At 39.3% G+C, this 21,376-nt stretch overlaps 1 protein-coding gene across 1 annotated transcript in view; it reads left to right on the top strand.

Annotated features, from left to right (window-relative positions):
* GLUD1 (glutamate dehydrogenase 1) overlaps positions 1-21,376 on the top strand; it is a 50,714-nt gene that overhangs the window by 2,830 nt on the left and 26,508 nt on the right. The window contains exons 2-4 of the mRNA XM_007955918.2: positions 17,642-17,722; positions 18,264-18,319; positions 20,475-20,538. Of these exons, the coding sequence (XP_007954109.1) occupies positions 17,642-17,722; positions 18,264-18,319; positions 20,475-20,538 (201 nt within the window). The remainder of the gene's footprint in view (positions 1-17,641; positions 17,723-18,263; positions 18,320-20,474; positions 20,539-21,376) is intronic.

Raw genomic sequence — 21,376 nt, forward strand, 5'->3', positions numbered from 1 at the left:
TTGGGCAATCCTACTTCCATAGTGATACTGCCTCGGAAACCCAAGGAGGGGTCGCTATGAGTCAGGGCTGACTCGATGGCACATAACAACAACATAACAACAATATAGTTACCACTTTACAGACTCACTGAAACAAGTAGAGTTTACCATGGTTTGTCATTCATCTGTTGACACAGCAGTTTTAATATCAACATATTGAACCTAGCAACAAATTGCACCAGCCACACCAAAGCTGTGCTACTGTAGCATTTGCTGGTCCTAGTGTGAGATACAATTCTGTTTTATTTATCCCACTTGCTAAAAGGCAGCTACTGAAAGCACATCTAACTTCCAGCATATAAACAGAGAAACTGCAGGGTAACAAATAAATTGTGAAAAGCATTACGAGATAATATATTATGAAAGAAAATGGGCTTCTATAAAGTGATAAATGTATTATTTTAAGGAATTTGAAAGGCTGTGGAGAGAATAGGCTTGGAAATAATTATACAGCTTTAAAAATTATAGATTGCTTAAAATAATAAACAGTGTACTAAGTAGATGATCAGCAAGATTTGAGTACTGTAGACTTCCATGCTTTGCTTTACAAGACAATAAAATCCTTCCTATGCATTTGTCACCCTCATCTGATTGCAAAGAATATGCATTCTAAAAGGGACTTAAACTCAGTGAGATGTTTCCCCCATTTAAACATTTAAAGCTTTCCTTGACTTATCAGAAAGTCATTAATTTCCTTGGCCTGCTCTGGAGTCAGATACACAGAATATATTAGATGGAAAAGTGCGGTTTGGTAACAGCATTCATTGATGTACGAGTCAGTTTATTTTCTCTTCCAGCCTGCCCCAACTTCCCGTTGTTTTGGTATTAAAATGATTAAGATGATATTCTGTGACAGATTGGTTATTCGTTCTATGATAGAACTTTATGAAACTGTCATCAGTCAAATATAGTTGATGATGTAATCTTATAATATATTAACTGTAAATATTTTATTTGGTTACAAATATCAGTACCAAAAACACCTATATTAACCCCAGTGGGTTTTTTTGTGTTTTTTAATAATATCTTTTTATGTTCTCAGTGAAGGGTTTACATAGCAGTTTGAGTTCCCATTCAGTAATCTCTACACAAGTTGTTCAGTGACATAATGTGTGAACATTCTCATTATTTATGTTTTGGTGATTCTGTTCCCATTAATCTAGTGTCCCTACTCCTTATATTCTCATGTTTGTTTTAAAGTAATTGTTGACTGTGTGGTCTTATATAGATGGTTTTTTTGTTTGTTTGTTTTTTTGTTTTGTTTTGTTTCTTTTTCTTTTTAAAGGAACACAGTACTTTCAGGTGATACTCTTCTCACTCTCCCCCCCCCCCCCCCCCCAGCCAATTTGTTTTTAGCTACAAGAGTACCTCAGGGATTAGTTTTGGTTCAAGAATTAAAGAGATTCTAATGGCAGTAATCTCAGGGAGTTCTCCAGTCTCAAGCAATTCAGTAGGTGTGGGGTTTTGTTTAAAGAATTTGAGGTTCTGTTCCACATTTTTCTCCTGTTCTAACAGGGTCCATCTACTGTGGCCCTGATTAGAATGGTCAGTAGTGGTAGCTGGGCACCATCTAGTTCTTCTGGTCTCAGGGCAGATGAGGCCATGGTTTGTTAGACTATTTGTCCTGTAGACTGGTTTCTTCTTTGAGTGTTTGGTTTCTTTTTTCTTTTGCTTCAGGTAAGTAGAAACCAAGAGTTGTACCTTATATAGCTACATGTTAGCTTTTAAGACCCCAGTCACTACTCACCAAACTAGGATGTAGAATATAACTTTATGAGCTATATTATGTCAGTTGACCAAGATAGTCCCACACAACTATGGTCCTGATCCTTCAAACCCAGAAATCAAATCCTTCAAGGTGTTGGGTTATATCTAAGAAGTATTCATAACTACAAGGAGCTCTGGTAGCACAGTGCCAAAGGCATCTGACTGCTAACCAGAAGATTAGTGGTTCAAACCCACCAGCCATTCCACAGAAGAAAGACTGGGCAATCTAATTCTATAAAGAAACCCAAAGGAGTTTGCTGTAAGTCATAATCAACTTGGTGGCAGCGGGGTTTTTTGCTTTATTCTTAACTTTGTGTGGTGTAGAAAATTACATGATAAGGCTTTTCTAGCCATAGTAGTTGTAACTCCCACTTTGCTGTGAGTAACTGAGTAGCTGCTTGTAAAAGTCATCCACCTGGAGCAACACAAAATAATCTTCTGGGAAGTTCACTCTCTCTCAGGTGCATAGAATTCTGATGTTGGGATTGGTTAGTTTGGCTACTCTGCCAGGCTCAAAAGGAGCCCTCCTAGAGGCAGAAGGAGTCTCTGACTGCTGGCTGAGAGATGTGAGAGAGAGATGCGAGAGAGACACACTGATGAGAGAGAGACTGTTGACTGAGAGGCGGCCAGCTGTAAGAGACTGAACACATTCTTGAACTTGAATTATAGCCTATTGCTTACCTAATAAACGCCATAATCTGCGAGTTCTGTGTGGCCACTACAGCAAATTATCGAACCCAGCAGAGAGGTGGTAGATGCCACAGGTTGGTGTCAAGGTTAGCAAGAGGGCTGGAGGGTGGCGGCATGTCTGGCCTCATAGGAGCAGGCATTGGGCTGCTGATGGTGATTCTGTCCTCCTCTTGCATAGTTAGAGGAGTTTAGAAGATGCCACTTCTTGCCCCTTTAGCACTACGCCCCCTTTGTGCTTTACCATATATGTATGTATGTATGTCTGTGTGTATATATATATGTACAGCCACAGATGCATACACAGATTGACACAGTGGCTGCAACGATGGGCTCAAGTATAGCAAGGATCATGGAGCTGGTGCAGGACTGGGCGGTTTCGTATTGCTGTGCATAGGATCACTATGAATCGGACATGACTTGATGGTATCTAACAACAACAGATGCATATACCTATATATAAACACGACAACATATATAAACATACACACACGTATGCACATATAAGGAGCTCTGGTGGTGTACAGGCTAAGGCATTTGGCTGTTAAGAGAGTAGTGGCTTGAGCCCACCAGCTGTTCTGTGGAAGAAGAATGAGGCAGTCTGCTTCTGTAAAAAGTTACAGCCTTGGAAACCCAGTGACTCTGTGAGTCAGAATCAACTCAATGGCAGTGAGTTTGGTTTGGTTTTGGTATACACATATATGCCTGCATACGTACTATATTCTGTGGCTGTTTTTGCTGTTATTTCAAAATTTTATATACCATAGTGATTACCAACAAGTCAACAGTTGACATTGTCAAGCTGTGTGTGTACACTTTACCCTATGCTAAAAGGACATGGAGGCAGCATCTTCTGACCTTGTGCAATCTCATGAGGGGGAAAGAGAATCACCATTAACAGCCCAAGACTTATTCCTATGATGCCAAACATGCTGCCACCTCCAGCCTTTTACCAATTCTGACACCAGCCGTCCCTCCCACAGCACTCACTACTTCTCTGCTAGGTTTAATAATTCATTGCAGTGGCCAAACAGAACTCTCGGACAATGCCCATGATTATGGGGTTTAATATGGAAGTAACAAGCTACAATTCAAGTTCAGGAACACACTCAGGATACAGTTCTTCAATCAAGACAGTCTCCCCTCTGCTGTGTCCTCAGACATGCCCCTCTGCCCCCTAGCCTCTGCCCTACTGGGCAAGTGTTTCAAAGCCCTTTTAGCTCTGCCAGTAGGTACACCTACATGTGCCCCACTCTGCCAACAAGCTTCTTGCTCAAGGGCACTCCGCTTTCTCGCTCCATGGGCTGGAAAGCCTGCTGCTCTGTCTCCTGCCTCTTGTTTCCTCTGCCATTGGCACTCAGCCAGGCATCTCCCTCTACCAGGCATCTCTGCCAAGGAGGTCCAGTATGAAAATCTCGTGGCCAAGGATGCATTATACTTCACCTGCAGCTCTTTTTTCTCCTGTTGGCAGTGAGATCTCCTTTTTGCCTCTAGAAAGGCTCATTTTAAGACTGGCAGAGTGACAAAACTAAGCCCAACATCAGAGTTCTATACATCTTATTTGTATGGTCCCATCCAATAATCCAGTAGGAGTTACAAAGCCATACCAACTAATTCACTGCACTGCACCCTCATTAGTGTTACCTTTCCCGTCACCAAAAATAACGGTGTCTGCTATCTAGAGAGTGAGTATCTCCTCCCACCCATGCCCCCCACAATCTCTGGTAACCACTAATGAATGTTCCCAGTGCCATCGAGTCAGTTCCCAGCTCATACTGACCCTATAGGACATGGCTGAACTGCTCCGTAGGGTTTCCCAAGGTATATTATTTTTACAGAAGCAGGCTGCCTCATCTTTCTTCCACGGAGCAGCTAGTAGGTTTGAGCCACTGACCTTTTGGTTAGCAGACAAATGCTCTAATCACATTAATTTCTGTATATTTAATTGCTTGTGTTATTTTATAAAAGTGAAAACATACAATATTTTTCTCTGTGTGATTGACTTAGTATTTTGCTCAATGTAATGTTCTACAGGTTCATCCATGTCCAGTGACTTGTTTTTTTTGAGAGCCAAAATGCAAAAAAAGAAACAGTAGGTGGTATGTGGTCTTTGTTCTTGTCTTTTGGTGATAGGATATGTGGGAAGGAAGGGCTGAGGATGCAGCCTAGGATTAGACTGGATAGACTGTTTAAATCCTCCTTGGCCTCTGAGACAGAATTCTGTGATAGAATGTAATGCTTTGGGGACAACTGCAGAAATTACTGATTTTGTTGTTTCAACTCATGACAGCACCACGTGTACAGATATAACTGGTCCATAGGGTTTGCAAGGCTATGACTATTCAGAAGCATATCACCAGGCCTTAATTCCAAGGCACCTCATAGTTTGAACCACCAACCTTCTGGTTCTTAGTCCAGGGCTTAAATATTTGCATCGCCCAGGGTTCCTGCAAAAAGTACCAATAACCATTTTTAATGAAACACCCTGTGCTTCATTGGAGAAAAGGATTGAATGAGTATGGTGAAAGGATACAATGCTGACACACTCCCTTCCTGATTTTAAACCATGGAGCATCCCCTTGTTCTGTTTGAATGACAGCCTCCTGGTCGGGAGGAAAGGTTTTTGACAGTATTTCTGCTATGCTGAATTGACAAGCTTTAAAACTGGGGTAATAATCTCACACTTTCTGGCATTTTTTGTTTTGTTAAGTGTGCATCTGCCTTTGCTGCCACAGATAAAATACAGCTTTTGTAAGTAAAGTGAGGATTACACTCAGTCTGAAGTTCAGTTAGAAGATAAAAATTTAGCCTGTAGTGCTGAGGTGTTATATTCTTTTAATACTTTTTAGTAAAATAGGGAACTATGTTGCCATTATAAACTCCTTTATATTTCATGGAAGCCAAATGACTCTTTTACCCCCCAAGTATACTTGGGAATAAAGACCCACCATGATGGTAGAAACCTACACATCAGATTGTCCCTTAATTTTTCTGTCACTTGTGTGGGTGAGCCCATCTAGCAAGTTTGCCTTGGCAGTAAAAACCCATATGAAGAAAGAGAAACACTTATTGCTCACTCATTATGCAAAGTACGCTTTGCAAAAATTGGAGCATCAATAATTGAAGGGTAAGCACCTGTGTTAAACTCCAATAAAACTGGCAGGGTTTTTTGTTTGCTTGTTTGTTTTGTTTAATTTTAAGTATAAGAAATAAAAATTGAGCACGTACTTTCTGGTTTACAGTGAGAAGAAATAGGGTTTAGTACTGTAGGTGATAATTTAGATTTCATAGGAAAATCATTTTTTCTTTGCTTAATGTTAAAGATACTGAGGATTCTGCCGGGAATTATAGAATATTAAAATCTCAACTTGGAACCACTGAGACTACAGCTCCCATTTGCCCTTCAGGTCTGGGATTGAACCCCCACCTGTGGCTTCCAGCCAAACAAAAGACAGGCATATGAGCTGAACATTTACATTTGGTAAATATACTCCTTGGAGAGATCAGTCACGGGAGAATAAAAGGGCTGTGTATGCACAGGGAGACAGGTTGGGCAGCAGGAGTACATGAGAGGGAAGGATACAGGGAAGAGGTAACTATGGGGAAGAAGAGGAGAGGAGCTGTTGCATTGTGGTAAACTACAGTCAATGTCATGAGACAGTGTATATGAGCTGCTGTATGGAAAGTGAATTTGCTCAGTAAACTTTCATCCAACTCACAATAAAAATTTTAAAAAATGTGTATGATTCAAATATCCAGATAGTACTGAAACTTGCCCTTGAACAGAGAATAACTAAATCAGTTGGAAGGGATGTCAAGACAAAAGAGCTGAACACAAGATTTCAAAGAGCAGCTCAAGAAGAAAAGACAATTATTATAATGAATTGTTCAAACATCTGGAGTTAGAAAACCAAAAGGGAAGAACACACTCAGCATTTCTCAATCTGAAAGAGCTGAAGGAAAAAATCAAGCCTCAAGTTGCAATATAGACAGATTCTATGGGCAAAATATTGACTGATACAGGAAACATCAAACGAAGATGGAAGAAATACAGAGTCACTGTACCAAACAGAATTGGTCGATGTTCATCTATTTCAGGAGGTGGTGTATGATCAAGAACCAATGGTATTGAAGGAGGAAGTTGAAGCTGCACTGAAGGAATTGGCAAAGAACAAAGCTCCAGGAATTGATGGAATGCCCATTGAGATGTTTCAACAAACAGATGCCGTTCTGGAGGTACTAACTTGTCTATACTAAGAAATTTGGAAGACAGCTACCTGGCCAACTGACTAGAAGAGATCCATATTTATACCCATTCCAAAGGAAGGTGATCCCACAGATTGTGGAAATTATTGAACAATATCATTAATATCACATGGCAATAAAATCTTGCTGAAGATAATTGAAAAACGGTTGCAGCAATATATTGACAGACTGCAAGCTTTATTCAGAAGGGTTCATGGAATGAGGGATATCATTGCTGATGTCAGATGGATCTTGGCTCAAAGCAAAGAATACCAGAAAGTTGTTTACTTGTCTTTTATTGCCTATGCAAAAGCATTCAGTTGTGTGGATCATAACAAATTATGGGTAACATCCAGAAGAATGGGAATTCCAGAACACTTAATTATGCTCATGAGGAACCTGTACATAGACCAGGAGGAGGCTGTCATTCAAACAGAACACGGGGATGCTCCATGGTTTAAAATCAGGAAGGGAGTGCATCAGCATTGTATCCTTTCACCATACTCATTCAACCTGTATGCTGAGCAAATAATCTGAGCACCTGGATTATATGAAGAAGAATGCAGCATCAGGATTGGAGGAAAATTCATTAACCTGTGATACACAAATATCACGAGTTTGCTTGCTTAAAGTGAGGATGACTTGAAGCATTTACTGAAGAACATTAAAGACTACAGTCTACAGTATGGATTATACCTCAACATAAAATGAAAATCCTCACAACTGGACCAATAAGCAGCATGATGATAAATGGAGAAAAAAAGTAAGTTGTCAAAGATTTCATATTACTTAATTCCACAATCAACACCAATGGAAGCAGCAGTCAAGACATTAGGCGACTTATTGCACTGGGAAAATCTGCTGCAAAAGACCTCTTTCAAGTGCTGAAAAGCAAAGATGTCTCTTTGAAGGCTAAGGTGCACTTGACCCACGCCATGGTATTTTTCATTGCCTCACATGCATGTGAGAATTAGACAATATATAAGGACGACTGACGGTGAGTTGATGCTTTTGAGTTGTGGTGTTGGCAAAGAATACTGAAGACAGGATGGACTGCCAAAAGAACTAATACCTGTCCTGGAAGAAGTGAAGCCGGAATGCTCATTGGAAGCAAGAATGGCCACACTTCGTCTTACCTACTTTGGTCATGTTGTCAGAAGGGACCATTCCTTGGAGAAGAGTATCATACTTGATAAACTGGAGGGTCAGTGGAAAAGGGGAAGACCCTCAATGAGGTTGATTGACACAGTGGCTGCAACAGTGGGCTCAGGTATAGCAAGCATTGTGAAGCTGGCACAGGACCAGGCAGTGTTTTGTTCTGTTGTGCATAGGGTCGCTATGAATCAGAGCAGACTCAACGGCACCTAACAACAACAGCAACTGATAGTTGCAGAATGAAAAGTGAACAACAATCTTAAATCTCATGCTAATATATAAAATTGGCCTAGCTATTCGTATGGATCAATATTTTCCCCTTTCCAGAAGCAGAAATTAGTGCAGACTGTAGTACTCACCATTAATTCTGAAGTATTATGTATTAAACACTGAAAAAGACATTTTATAAAGGGCAAGAATAAAGCCTAAAACTAAAAAACCAAACTCACTGCCGTCGAGTCAGTTCCAACTCATAACGACCCCTTCCGGGGGTTCCCAAGGTAGTATCTCTACAGAAGTAGATTATCCAGTCTTCCTTCCAAGGAGTGGCTGGTGAGTTTGAACCACCAGCCTTCTGCTAAGCATTCAAATGCCTTAGGCACTATGCCACCATTGATTCTGAAGTGTTAAGTATTAAACACTGAAAAAGACAAAGATTTTATAAAGGGGAAGAATACAGCCTAGGAGAGAGCTATTCAAGACCCTTTTAAATTTCCTTTACAAAAAGGCAGCTGTACCTGGAAGAGCCAAACACATTCTTCCTTCACAGAAGCTTATTAACAAAGCAAGTGATAATAATAGCGAGCATTTATTGAGCTCATGTGTATGCCAGGCATTTTGCTAAGAGCTTTTCATGCATGGTTGCTTTCATTCCTCATAATCTCATGATTTATAGGTATCCTCCTGGTTTTCAAATGAAGATACAAAAGCTAAAAGTTAAGTACCCTTTGGCGAGGTTACACAGCAAGTAAGAATTTGGATTTCAGACTCCAGCCATCTGATTATGGCCTACTGTCTTAATTGCTGTTGTCTGGGATTTATTCATGTACAAAGTTGCAAATTGTATCTTGGAGTAACCATTGATTGAGCCCGGTATCATCTACACAATGACTCCTAACATTTTTTGGATCATGGACACCTTTGAAATTTAAAGCTATTAAAAGACCTATCTTCTTCCTAGAAAAAATTATATTTAAACAGCTTTGCATATAAAACTCATTCATAGATAATACCTTTAGAGAGCCATTTATTCTAATTACTATGACAATGAAATAACATTTTACAGAGAATTTTCCATTGAAAGAGGTATGGAGAGCTTTAATGTTTAAGTTAGCTAAAACAATTCTTTTCTTTACATGTATGTCTGAAGGTTTTCAGTGGAACAACAGAAGACAGACATAGAGTAATCCCTCACAGACAGTCAAACACTGTTGCAGAAAGAGCCAACGGATGTACCGACTCAGGACCATAGTACTGGGGGACACCAGACTCAATTGGCACAACAAAATACATAAAAGCCTTGTTCCTCATCCTACATTGGTGAGTAGCAAGTGGGGTCTTAAAAGCTTTTGAGTGGCTATATAAGATGCAGCTAATGGTCTCCTATCATTGGAAGTGAAGAAGAGTGCAAAAAAAAAGGAGCATTTGGAAGCAATCAGCCCTAGGACATGATGGTCCTCAGGACCAAAAGAACTAGATGGTGCCCAGCTGCCAATGCCAACCATTCAGGAAAGGATCAAAACTGGAGCTCCTGGATAGAGTGGGAGGAAAAATGAGGAACAAAATAAAAAAACTCAACAATGACCAGAATTACTGGTGGCATGGAGTCTGGTGAGACCCCTAATAATACGGCCCTGGGATACATTCTGGACCTGGAATAAAACTCACTCCCAAGGGGCTGACTTTCAGCCCAATAGTAAACAACATGTACACGCAGACCACTCAGCCCAGGGTGACACAACCACACTATGGAAATGCATCCATTGGAGCAATCGACCACGGGGCACCAGAGGGGCAACATTCACACGGAGGAAATGCAGGACACACAGGAGTGCATAACTATGAGGGGCATGGGGGCATGGGGGACAGAGGGAGGGTTACTGGGCAGGGAGGGGAGGAGACTGGGTTAGGGTTGGGGATGGTAAATGGGGAGTGAAACTAAATGTACACATAATGTTGAATGGAAAACAAACTTAAAATAAAAAATTTTTTAAAATACAGTGAATTTGTTTCTCTACCAAAAATAAATAATAAATAAATAAAGGTTTTCAATGGAATGATTTTGAAAGGGCTCTCTTTCAAGTGTCTCTTTATAAGTAAAAAAGAAGAAAATTCTTTGTTTACCGGGAATTCATAGTCTTTCTCTTGATTATCATTCTTGGAGAGAGTCAGTCAGACTCCCTAGTTTTTCTGAATTGCCTCTTGGCTAGAGGAAAATGTGAAATATGACACAAATGAAAACTGTTGGGTTTTCAGTAGTATGGCTCCTTTGGCCATTTATTATTATCACAAATACGCCAACATAAGCCTTTAAAAAGCACTTTGTGCATATTAGGCCATAGTAGGAGTTGGTTTACCAAGAAAAAACAGTAAAGGAATAACCAAAGGCAATAGTACCCATTTTGGGGGGTTTACTGAATAAGAACTGTGTTCGTTATGAACTACAGATAGTATTCCAAATAAATCTGTTTTCCATTGTGGGTTTGGTTCCCCACCCCTCAAATGCAAGAGCTTGACACTTTATGCTTAATTAAGAACAATCCTTAGTTTAGAGGGTTTTTTGAACGTTAATCTGTTCATTACATAGGTCATAATTGCCTGTTCTGTGTCAAGTACCATGCTTAGTGCTGGGGGAACTATCCATAAGAGTTGTTTTTGTGTGCATGTGTTTTTAAGCTGATTTTTTTTATTTCTTTGAAATTTTTCATTGATCTTCTCAAAATAAAGCAGAGTCCAAAATACTTCTGTACTATGTCATTCTCATTTGGTTTTTAGCTCAGTGTTCTGTTTCTACATTTTCCTTTGTTCAAACCAGTCTTTAAGTGACAGTTAAAAACACACTAAACACTTTAGGAGCTCTGGTGCCTAGGCACTTGACTGCTAACAGAAGGCAGGCAGTTCAAACCCACCAGCCACTCCTGGGAAGGAAGGTTGGGCAATCTACTTTGTGATACTGCCTCTGGAAACCCAGTCGGTATGACTGGAGGGCACATAACAACAACAACAAACAGCGTTTAGTGTATTTTCAATGGGAATTCAAAGAAGACAAGTAAGATAGTCTTGTTTGGGGAGTGGAGAAGGTTGAATAGGACTTGGAGAAGGGAAAAAGGTCATTTCAGGTAAGGAGAAGTGGGGTGGCTTCTGTCAAGGTGTTATGTAGGGGAAGAGGATCACAAGAACAGACTAGCAGAGGACCAGAAAAGTAAAGAACAGATAAATGATTTTGAAGAAAAGATGAGATTTCCCAACATGTCAGATAAATGAATTGGAGAGAAGAGTTGAAAATGACAACAAATTTTCTGCCTGAGACACTGTACAAAAAATTACTAGCAAAGAGGATTGGGTTTTGAAAATAAAGGATATCTAGTTTTAAATGATCTGCAGGGAAATTGGAAAGAGAAACATGTTTTTATTGATCACATCCTTGCAGAGTGTAGTCACTGCTATGATATCCGTCTATACTTTGTCTCCTATTTCCCTATAATTCTCCATTCTCTTAAGGCTCATCTCACATATCACTTATATTTGTAAATAATTTATATGAAACTAGGTATATGAATTTTGAGCCTTTATTTACTCCTTGAATCTTTTTATAACAAAGTACTTTTGCTAAATGTAATCCAACTTTATAATTCATTTCCAAAACCTGTTCGGTATGAAGGTGTTGCTAAGTTTACTGTTATTCAGAATAAGGACTCTAAAAGAAAATAACAAGGTCTTCTTTTGACGAGGCACTAAGTTAAATACTTAAGCTTAAAACAGAGTTTTATAAATGTTTATTAGGAGCCTGTGTGCACAAACATTTTGCATTCAGCTCCTAACCTAAAGATTGGTGGTTTGGATCCACCCAGCAGCTCCACAGAAGAAAGGCCTGGCAAATTGCTTCCATAAAGATTGTTGTTGTTGTTGTTGTTGTTATGTGCCGTCGAGTCAGACCTGACTCATAGCGACCCCTCCTTGGGTTTCCGAGGCAGTATCACTACGGAAGTAGGATTGCCCAACCTTCCTTCCGAGGAGTGGCTAGTGGGTTTGAACCGCCAGCCGTCTGGTTAGCAGTCAAGTGCCTTAGCCACTATGCTACCAGAGCTCCCCCATAAAGATTACAACCAAGAAAATCCAATTGAACAGTTCTGCTCTAATACATGGGGTCACCATGAGTTGGGTCAGCTCCACAGAGCTAACAATAACAATGATGGAGTAGCATTTCACCTGGGCATTGCTTGCTGATGAGTACTAGTTCCTCGTTGCTGCTTTCTCACCTCTCCTCATTTTAAATTAGGTTATGCTGTGCAACTATGAAGGCGCTCTGGTAGCACAGTGACTCCAAGGTATCTGTTAACCAGAAGGTTGGTGGTTCAAACCTGCCAGCCTCTCCACAGAAGCAAGACTGGGCAATCTACATCTGTGAAGATTTACCACCTCAGAAACCCAATGGGATCATTATGAGTCAGAATTGACTCGATGGCAGTGGATTTGGGGGGTTTTTTTGGTTTGTTTTTATTCAGTTATGAGGTAGGAAATGAAGTTCAAATGAGTAAATTGCAAGAGCTTTGCTGCATGAATTTTAGGAGTTGTTACAAAGCCTTTTTAGTTTTGGAGGTCTCCATTTGTGCTATAACTCATGGTTATTGAAAAAAAGAATTTCTAAAAACTAAGACTGGTTGGAAATTGGATTTCTGATGAATAAACCAGCAGCCAAGGAAACCCTGTGAAGCACAGTTCTACTCTGTAACGTGGGGTAGCAATGAGTTGAAATCGAGTTGAAGGCAACTAGTAACAGGTTAAGAGATCCAGGTTTAAATAATTATAAAAACTTTTGGATTTTTATGAAGGTATTCAGTTAATGATTCATCATTTAAAAAAAAAGTGGTGAGTTACTGGTTAGGGGTTTTCATGTGGATGTGTTTTATGTTTGAGACAGCTAACAAAAGGAAGAACAATTCAAGGTACTGTAATTGTGTGCTTTTTCACTGAGTTTTTTTTAAAGTAATGAGCTGATTTGTTTTCTCCATCACTGTAGCAACTTTAGTTTTTGCTTTTGAATTTTACTTCTACTGGAAAGCTTTGTGTATACCAATTGTGGACTCTTGAGGATACCGAAGGATATTTGGTAATTAAGTTAAAAGGCAGAGAAGTGAATACTGTGCTGTGTATAGTTTATAGATGCCTGCATTTCATTAATGTTCTTATAAAACATCTGGATACCAGTTAACTTAAAATAACTGTACAGTAAGTTAATTTCTTTTGAGAAATAGAGGTCTGATGTCAAAGTTTCTATTGCAGGACTTCATTCTGGCGTCAGCCCTTCTTCCAACTTTACACAAGGTTGATAAATAGTGAACATTGTCATGTGTGACATCTTTAGTTTTGTGGTGAACTGAAAGCATAGATTACGTTTGTCAACTTTGGTCAGAAATGTGGTCCTTGATTTTAGACCCCATTTCTAATGACATCGTTCCTTTGATCCCCACCTCTGTAACCAACCCATGTGCTTTGCAAGTTAGTCAGCCATGGCTTCCTGCTTTTGGTTAAGTGTGCCTATTTTCACCCTTTTTCTTGTCATAATCTCTTACATCCGTTAGCACTGTCATCCAAAGACACAGCTGATCAATTTGCAAACACGAGCTAGTGTTGGAGGCAAATAGGGAGTGCTCTGAGATATTTAGGATACCAAGAAAATCCTAATTTAATTTTCTCCATTTCTGCAACCAAATTTTTGCTCCTTCTGGTTTCTGTCCCTGTCCTTCTATCCCTATTGCTCCAGCTAACCTTCAGACCCCATAGAAAAGGGAGAAAGGCTTGTTTTCGTAAAACATGAGAATAGTTAGACTGCAAACAGTATTCCTCTTGTTTTACTTTTGTTTAAAACATTTTAAAGTTTCCTGGTTTTTCTTGTATATTAAGGAAACCAGATGGTGCAAGTAGTTAAAGCACTCAGCTGCTAATCACAAAGTTAGCAGTTCTAATCCTACCCAGTCTTTGGCAGAAAGCTGTGGCAATATGTTCTGTAAACTTTATAGCCTTGGAAACCCTGTGGGACAGTTCTGCTCTGTCCTATAGGGTCACTAGGAGTCTGAATCGGCAGAATGGATGGGCTTGCGTTATTTGACTTTACTGAATGACTTTGACTATTCGAAATAAATATTCTTGAAATACAGTAAGAAAAAAAACCCAAACCCACTGCCATTGGGTCGATTCTGACTCTCACCGACCCCCACTGGGTTTCTGAGGCAGTAAATCTTTACAGAAGTACATTTCCTTCAGTGGAGTGGCTGGTGTTTGAACCTCCAACCTCTGGTTAGCAGTCAAATGCCTTAGGTACTGCACCACCAGAGCTTCTTTGACATTCAGTAGACATACAAAAATGCTAGTTTTTCCCTTCTTTCAGAATATAAAGTATGTCACATCATTTCATCCTTCAAGTGTTCTAATTGTAAAATTCTCCCAGTCCACTGACCTTACAAATTAAGTGGAGAGTACCTTCTTTGGTCAGGTTCTTATTTAAATCTCTTAATTTCCGTTAGTTGGAATGTGATTAAGGATTTTCAGTGGTGGCATATTTTTAGTGGTTATTTTTAATTTCTAAGCCCAGAGGCAGGGAGATCAACTAGCTCTTCCTGGGTGTGGGATGACTTCTACCTTGTTTTGTTTCAAGTATTGCTACAGGGTATTTGATTTATGGGTGTAATTCAAGGTTTCTTTGATTTTTCGAATTAACACTTTAACCTTGTACTACTGTGCCTGCCATCTTGCAAGAAATAAATACATTATTTATGTTTCACTGATTAATTGGAAAGTTGAAATGAAATCATGTTTCTTCTTTAGTCTAGGCAATAGACACCTATGTTAATTTATGTCCCCCTCCCTGCCCTTACCCTTTTCTTGTCCAGTGCTTATTCCACTAAATAGTTTCTGCTGCTATCCATAGAGCTTCTGCCTTGCCCCAATTCATTTCCTGCAGAAAATGCCTGTGATGTGCAAAGTCATCTGTGCAACTACTTTTCAGTGTTTTGCAGTTGAGCCTTCTAAATGGGTGTAGCTGGAAAAGAAAATTTTCCTTTACAATTTCTGGGTTCCATCCATTGGAAACAGGTTTTGTTTTGAATGCATGCAATTTCTGATTCATCGCTCTAGGACTTTTGTAATAAAATCAACATTTTGTTGACACTATCTTTACAACGGGAGTGGTTTGGGTTTTAATCAGCATCTAAGTCTGAAAATCTCTAAAGTCTAGGGAACTCTGGTGGCAAAGTGCCTAAGGCATTTGACTGCCAGTCAGAAGGCTGGCGGTTCAAACCCACCAGCCACTCCTCAGAAGGAAGATTGGGCAATCTACTTCTGTAGAGATACTGCCTGGAAAACCCAAGGAGGGGTTGCTATGAGTCAGAGTTGACTGGACAGCAGTCAGTTTGGGGGTTTTGATTGATTGGTTGGTTGGTTTATGTTTAGAAAATTGCTATAGTCATTTGAATGCTTTTGCTTTTTGATTTGTAATTACTACTATTTCAGGTAGTTTTTAGTTCCTCCATGTTAAAAGCGCTGGGTAAGGGAAAGTACCTTTCCCCTAATAAAGGAAGAAATTTAAATTAAAGTAATTTAGGGTCTATTTCCACAGGCTCTAAAAGAATAAGGAAAAAAGTGATTTGTGTTTGGAAGGACATATTATTCAGGGTGGTCAGGGAGGGCTTCTCAGAATAAAAAAGTTTTGAACAGAGAACCTGAATGAAATGGAGGAGTAAGCTATGCAGGTATCTGCTGTATACTGGGAAAAATGACTATCATTTCACACTCTAAAATTTTAATGACAAGTACATTTATTCCATAAATAATTTGAGAATGTTATGCAAGATAGGTTGTTTTACGATCTTTCTCTTAAGTATAATGATATTTTCTTATTTTTCCAATAGACCAAAGAAATGTGTTCAGCTTCAACATTTGCTTTCGATGGTCATATGTGCAACAAATAAAATTCTTAAAACATATCATTTATGTTTGGATAGATATTTTTCTGAAATATATGAAAAAGCAGCTTTTAAAATTGACTTAGGAAGTTTTCTCAAATTGCTAGTCTGTGAGCTATTTTCTATCTGAAAAACTTTCATTCCCAAAACTTATTTTTAAAAGAGATGTCCCTGGGGCTTCCATTACTTGCCTGTGACTCAGTGAAGGTTGTGGAAGGAGGAAGCTGAATTTCTGTTGAGAGAGAACCGAACCAAACCAAACTCATAGCCATCGAGTCAATTACAATTCAAGGCAACCCCCTTTGGGTTTCTGAGGCAGTAAATCTTTACAGAAGTAGATTGTCCCATCTTCCTTCTGTGGAGCAGCTGGTGGATTTGAACCGCCGACCTGCTGGTTAGCAGGCAAATGCCTTAGGTACTGTGCCACCAGAACTCATTTTTTGGGAGAGAGGAGGGTAGAAAAATACTACAACTTCATCTGATATCCTTCATCTCACACATAGTCAAGGAGCCCAAAGCAGTATGTTAACATCACTCAGGCCTTCTTCCTTGGAGTTGAGAAGCAGTGGTGTAGAGAGGAGGAAAGATGACTTAACTGCAATGTTTGAGAGAATGATGGACCAAGATCCCCAGAGCCGAAGTAAATAAAATACCTAAAGGCAGAGTTGCCTGCCTAATCGTCCACCTCCCAGCCTTGCAGAAAGGGTGAAGGGAACTGCTTATTCCCCAGGATGGAAAAATGAATTTTTCAGCTTTCTCATCTCCTGGTAGAAAGTGGCTGACAGTGTGTGAAGGACATAATAGGTGAGGATCTCTTTGGATACACCTATTTGAAACCAGAACTGCTATTTAGGCATCTGATAGTTGAGTCAAATCTGCCTGACCTATTGACTACCCATTTGTTCATGTTGGTATGTTAACAGAAAGCAAAATCCTTGAATCCTTGGTGCCAAATCACTCAAGCCAAAAGGAAAAACTGAGTTCGTTTGCTTTTTGAAAAATAATACAACATTCATTCAAAAGTTATTTTTTGTTTTGTGAATCATAGTTACTGTGGTTTCCCACTGGGTTATATGTTCCTTAAGGGCAAGGACTACAGACAGTTGTCCTAGTCATCTCTAAGTCCTTGAGTTCTTATCTTCTGCAGAAAGCAAACTAGACTTCCATACCAGTCTTTTTCTCTTACCTCTCAGAACATTTAAAACCAAATCCAGTGCTCATCTGTAGCACTCTCTGGGTGTCTGATACACCTTTTGCCTTTTATATTGCCTTTTTATAGTGTTCCGACACATAAGCTCCTTCAGGTGTTCATAGAAATACCCAAAGTATAAAATGTAAAAAGTGAGGACATTTTAATTTGTAACTTTTCATAAACTTACCACAATGGTTTTTACTTCATAACTACCCCATGTTACACAGTAGAACTGTGCTTCATAGGGTTTCCTTGGCTGCTGGTCTATTCATCAGAAGTCCAGTTTCCACCTGTAGTCTCTTAGTTTTTAGAAATTCCTTTTTCCAATAACCATACACTTTTTTTTCACCCCTCTTTTATTTTTAAACCCTGACAGGTATCCGTTACAGCACAGATGTGAGTGTAGATGAAGTAAAAGCTCTGGCTTCCCTGATGACCTATAAATGTGCGGTAGTTGGTGAGTGATTGCCTTTGTTGTTACCGAAAAAAAACAGACTCAGGAAATATGTTCACATACAAAGTGATTTTTAAGCTGTTATGGAAGTGTACCTTATCAGAACTTTTTTTTTAAGTTGCAGATTTTAAGGCTTATTTTACCCTTCACTTAGTCTTAATTAAGATTTCATCTTTTTTCAAGTGGAGATTTTTTTTTATAGGAACTATTTGTAATCTAAAGGTGATATATTTAAATCCCTTTCTGTACTATTTATAAAAGATTAAATCATAGTAGAAGAAAACCAATTATAATGTTGTTTTTAGTAGTAGTAGCAAACAGTGATTAAATGTACGTTGTAGCTTGCCTTGCCTTAAAATCTTTGGTCACTGGAATTTTGTTTAAAGTACAGCATTTCGGAAGAGATCAATGTGGGTTTATTTCTTGAATTTTATGAAATTAAAACTTAAAGCATCACACATTTTTGTAATACTGCTTAATGCTTTCTGTCTTTTTATTTTTTTAAGCTTTATAGGGAATGACAGCTTTCTGCCTTCTCTTTCAGATGTGCCATTTGGAGGTGCTAAAGCAGGTGTGAAGATCAATCCCAAGAATTACACTGTAAGTGTTAGATTGATAATAAGCACACAGTACATTACAAAGGACTTGAAATGGCTGGGCTTTTGTCAGTCCCCCATACTAGTGAGATTCATAGTCCCTGTTGCTTTTCAAAAGGAATGGAAAAATAATTAACTCATTGAGTGTTTTACCATAAAGAAGGTCACCTGCTTAACGTCAATGTACTTATTCATTTTCTTAGTTGATTAAAATATAATTAATATCTTCATATTGTTAAGAGACTTATATCCATGTTACTGTTGGGATCTCGAGGTCCTAATGATAGATAAATAATCCAGTAAAACTCTTATATTTTCAGTTCCAACTTAATTAAAGCTAGTTGTTACTATATTTTATATAGTACCAAATTAGTGATCTATATATAAACATTATATAATAAATACTTAGGATTTTATTTCTCACTAAAATTCACCATTTAAATGAAAATATACTACAGTGAAGTGTAAAAGTTGTATGACATCTTCAGACCTCCTTGCCTAACTTCCAGAGGGGAAGAATGAATCACAATTAGCATCAACCCAAAGCTGAGTCCTATGAAGTAGAGGTCAACATCATACCTCCACCCTTCAACGTTTTTCCCAATTCTGATAACAGCCATGTCACTCTCTACTTTTGTGCTGGGTTCAATAGTATGTTGCAATGATGCCACAGAACTCATAGACCATACTCACAGTTAATGGGGTTTATTAGGGAAATAACAGATTTCAACTCAGGATTGGGACGCATGCAGGTGAAGTCTCCCTTCTTCAGAGTAGGACAGCACTCTCCACTGCTCTCAGCTTTGCAGGGCTCCTTTCAGCCTTCTTAGGAGAGGTCTCCACTTAACTCCCTCAGATAGGTTCCTCTCAGTCCCCTCACAGGCTTCTCTTGGCCCTTTCCAGTCCTGTTGTTGCCGGCTGTGGCACAGGGCCCTTCCTGGCCTCTCACTGTCTTAGAGCCTGTGACCAGTATTAGAGCTCTTTTAGGTTACTATGTTCCTTGTCTCACCGTCCTTCTCTTGGTCTCTCTCTTTCTCACTTCCTCTCTGAGTCTCTCTCCCCTTCTGCTTTCATCCTTTTGCTTCTTCTATTACTTCCTGCTACGTTCCATCTCCAAAACCTATGGGGCTGGCTGCTTAAATACGCAAACTCTTTTGCCAGTTTCAAGACATGACACTCCCATCAGGACCAACTGACCACTTCCATGTTAGTAGGCCATAGGCAAATCCATTTGCATAGTACGCTATTAAAAAAAAAAATCCACTGCCATCAAGTCAATTCCTACTCATAGTGACCCACATTGGGTTTCCAAACCAATAAATCTTTACAGGAGTAAATTGCCCTGTCATCCTGCTGAGTGGCTGGTGGGTTTGAACCACCAACCTTATGATTATCAGTACCTAGGCACTAGGCCACCAGAGCTCCTTATAGTAGGCTATGTTGTTGTTGTTGTTGTGTGCCGTCAAGTCAGACCTGACTCATAGCGACCCCTCCTTGGGTTTCTGAGGGAGTATCACTACAGAAGTAGATTGCCCCATCGTCCTTCTGAAGAGTAGCTGGTGGGTTTAAACCACCAGCCTTCTGGTTAGCAGTCAAGTGCCTTAGGCACTATGCTACCAGAGCTCCTCACAATAGGCTATAGATACCTCATTTTCAGAGTCTGTTGACAAGGTACATACCAGTCATGGGGTAGGCTGCAGCCCAGACCCAGACAAAAAGTATCAAAACCAAATTGTTTACAGCTTAACCAGGAAATGTCAATCAACATAAACAGAAATAACAGAGTCTATGTGGTAGAAAACTAAAACAAGGTAAAACTCCTTCGGACTTAGGGAAATTTTTCTCAAACTTTTTTTCCAAAGAACCAAGACAAAAAGGCCACATACTCATTTCACCAAAGGATGGCTCATAACATCCTAAATTAATACAAAGAGAACAGAAACTGGGATTGGAATTCTGAATCTGTTGTTCATATTACATAATTTCTGATCCTTCATTTTCTCATCTTTCAAATGGAAATGCCTACTATATGAATTATTTTGAGGATTACAAAAGATGTATGAAAAATGTCTTATAAATAGAAAATGTGGTGCAATTACTTACTTGTTTTCTTAAGTGATTTTTCCATCAAAAAACTTACTTTGTGTTTTTCTTCACAGGACAATGAATTAGAAAAGATCACAAGGAGATTCACCATGGAGCTAGCAAAGAAGGGCTTTATTGGTATGTATTGTCATTTAGGTTTCCATCTAAAGTGGGAACACCTAATAATTCATTGTCTTAATTTAAACCCCTGCTTTTATAGCACATGAAGTCACCACAAGTAGCTCTGGTATAGCTCTGGTGGTGTGGTGGTTAAAACTGTCAGCTGCTAACCAAAAGGTTGGCAGTTCAAACCCATCAGCACTCCAGGAGAAAAAGATGAGGCAGTCTGCTTCCATAAAGATTTACAGCCTTGGAAACTCGGTAGGGCAGTTTACTGTGTCCTAAGAGGTCACAATGTATTAGGGTCGACTTGGCAACAGTGGGTTTGGTTGTGTTTTGTTCTATAACTGCATGAGTAGAGTTGCCTTTACTATGAGAAACTAGATTCTGTAATAGATAGGGTGAATATACCTGGACCTATTTAGGGTACACCTCTAATAGAAAAATTGCAGTTCTGATCACGTAGTCTGTCTGTTGAGGGCTCTCTGCCACCTCTTCTCCCTATACAGATGCAGAGGTTTTGATTAGCCTGGCAGCGTTGTACTTTTTCTGTTGGATGGCCAGGAAGACCAAAGCCATAGTTTAGGCACTAAATAGTATTCACATAAAAAATTTTTAGGTTTTTTTTTTTAAAAGCATGAGTTTATTTGAGCAGTTATTCTGTATGCACATAGGAAGACCATTTTGTTTCTAAAGGAAGAAACAGCTAAACATAGGCTAGGTACAGTGACACTTTAAAGATAGGAGGAGAGAGTAGACTAGAAAATCAGCCACTGGGTGATCTTCAGGTGATTGATTGAATCATGCCCTCTCCTGAGATCAGCTGGTATCAATCAGGTTACTAGTTGATTTCTAG

Source organism: Orycteropus afer, unplaced genomic scaffold (assembly GCF_000298275.1).
Source record: "Orycteropus afer afer isolate SDZICR_OR568_19922 unplaced genomic scaffold, OryAfe1.0 scaffold00547, whole genome shotgun sequence".
Lineage (NCBI taxonomy): Eukaryota > Metazoa > Chordata > Mammalia > Tubulidentata > Orycteropodidae > Orycteropus > Orycteropus afer.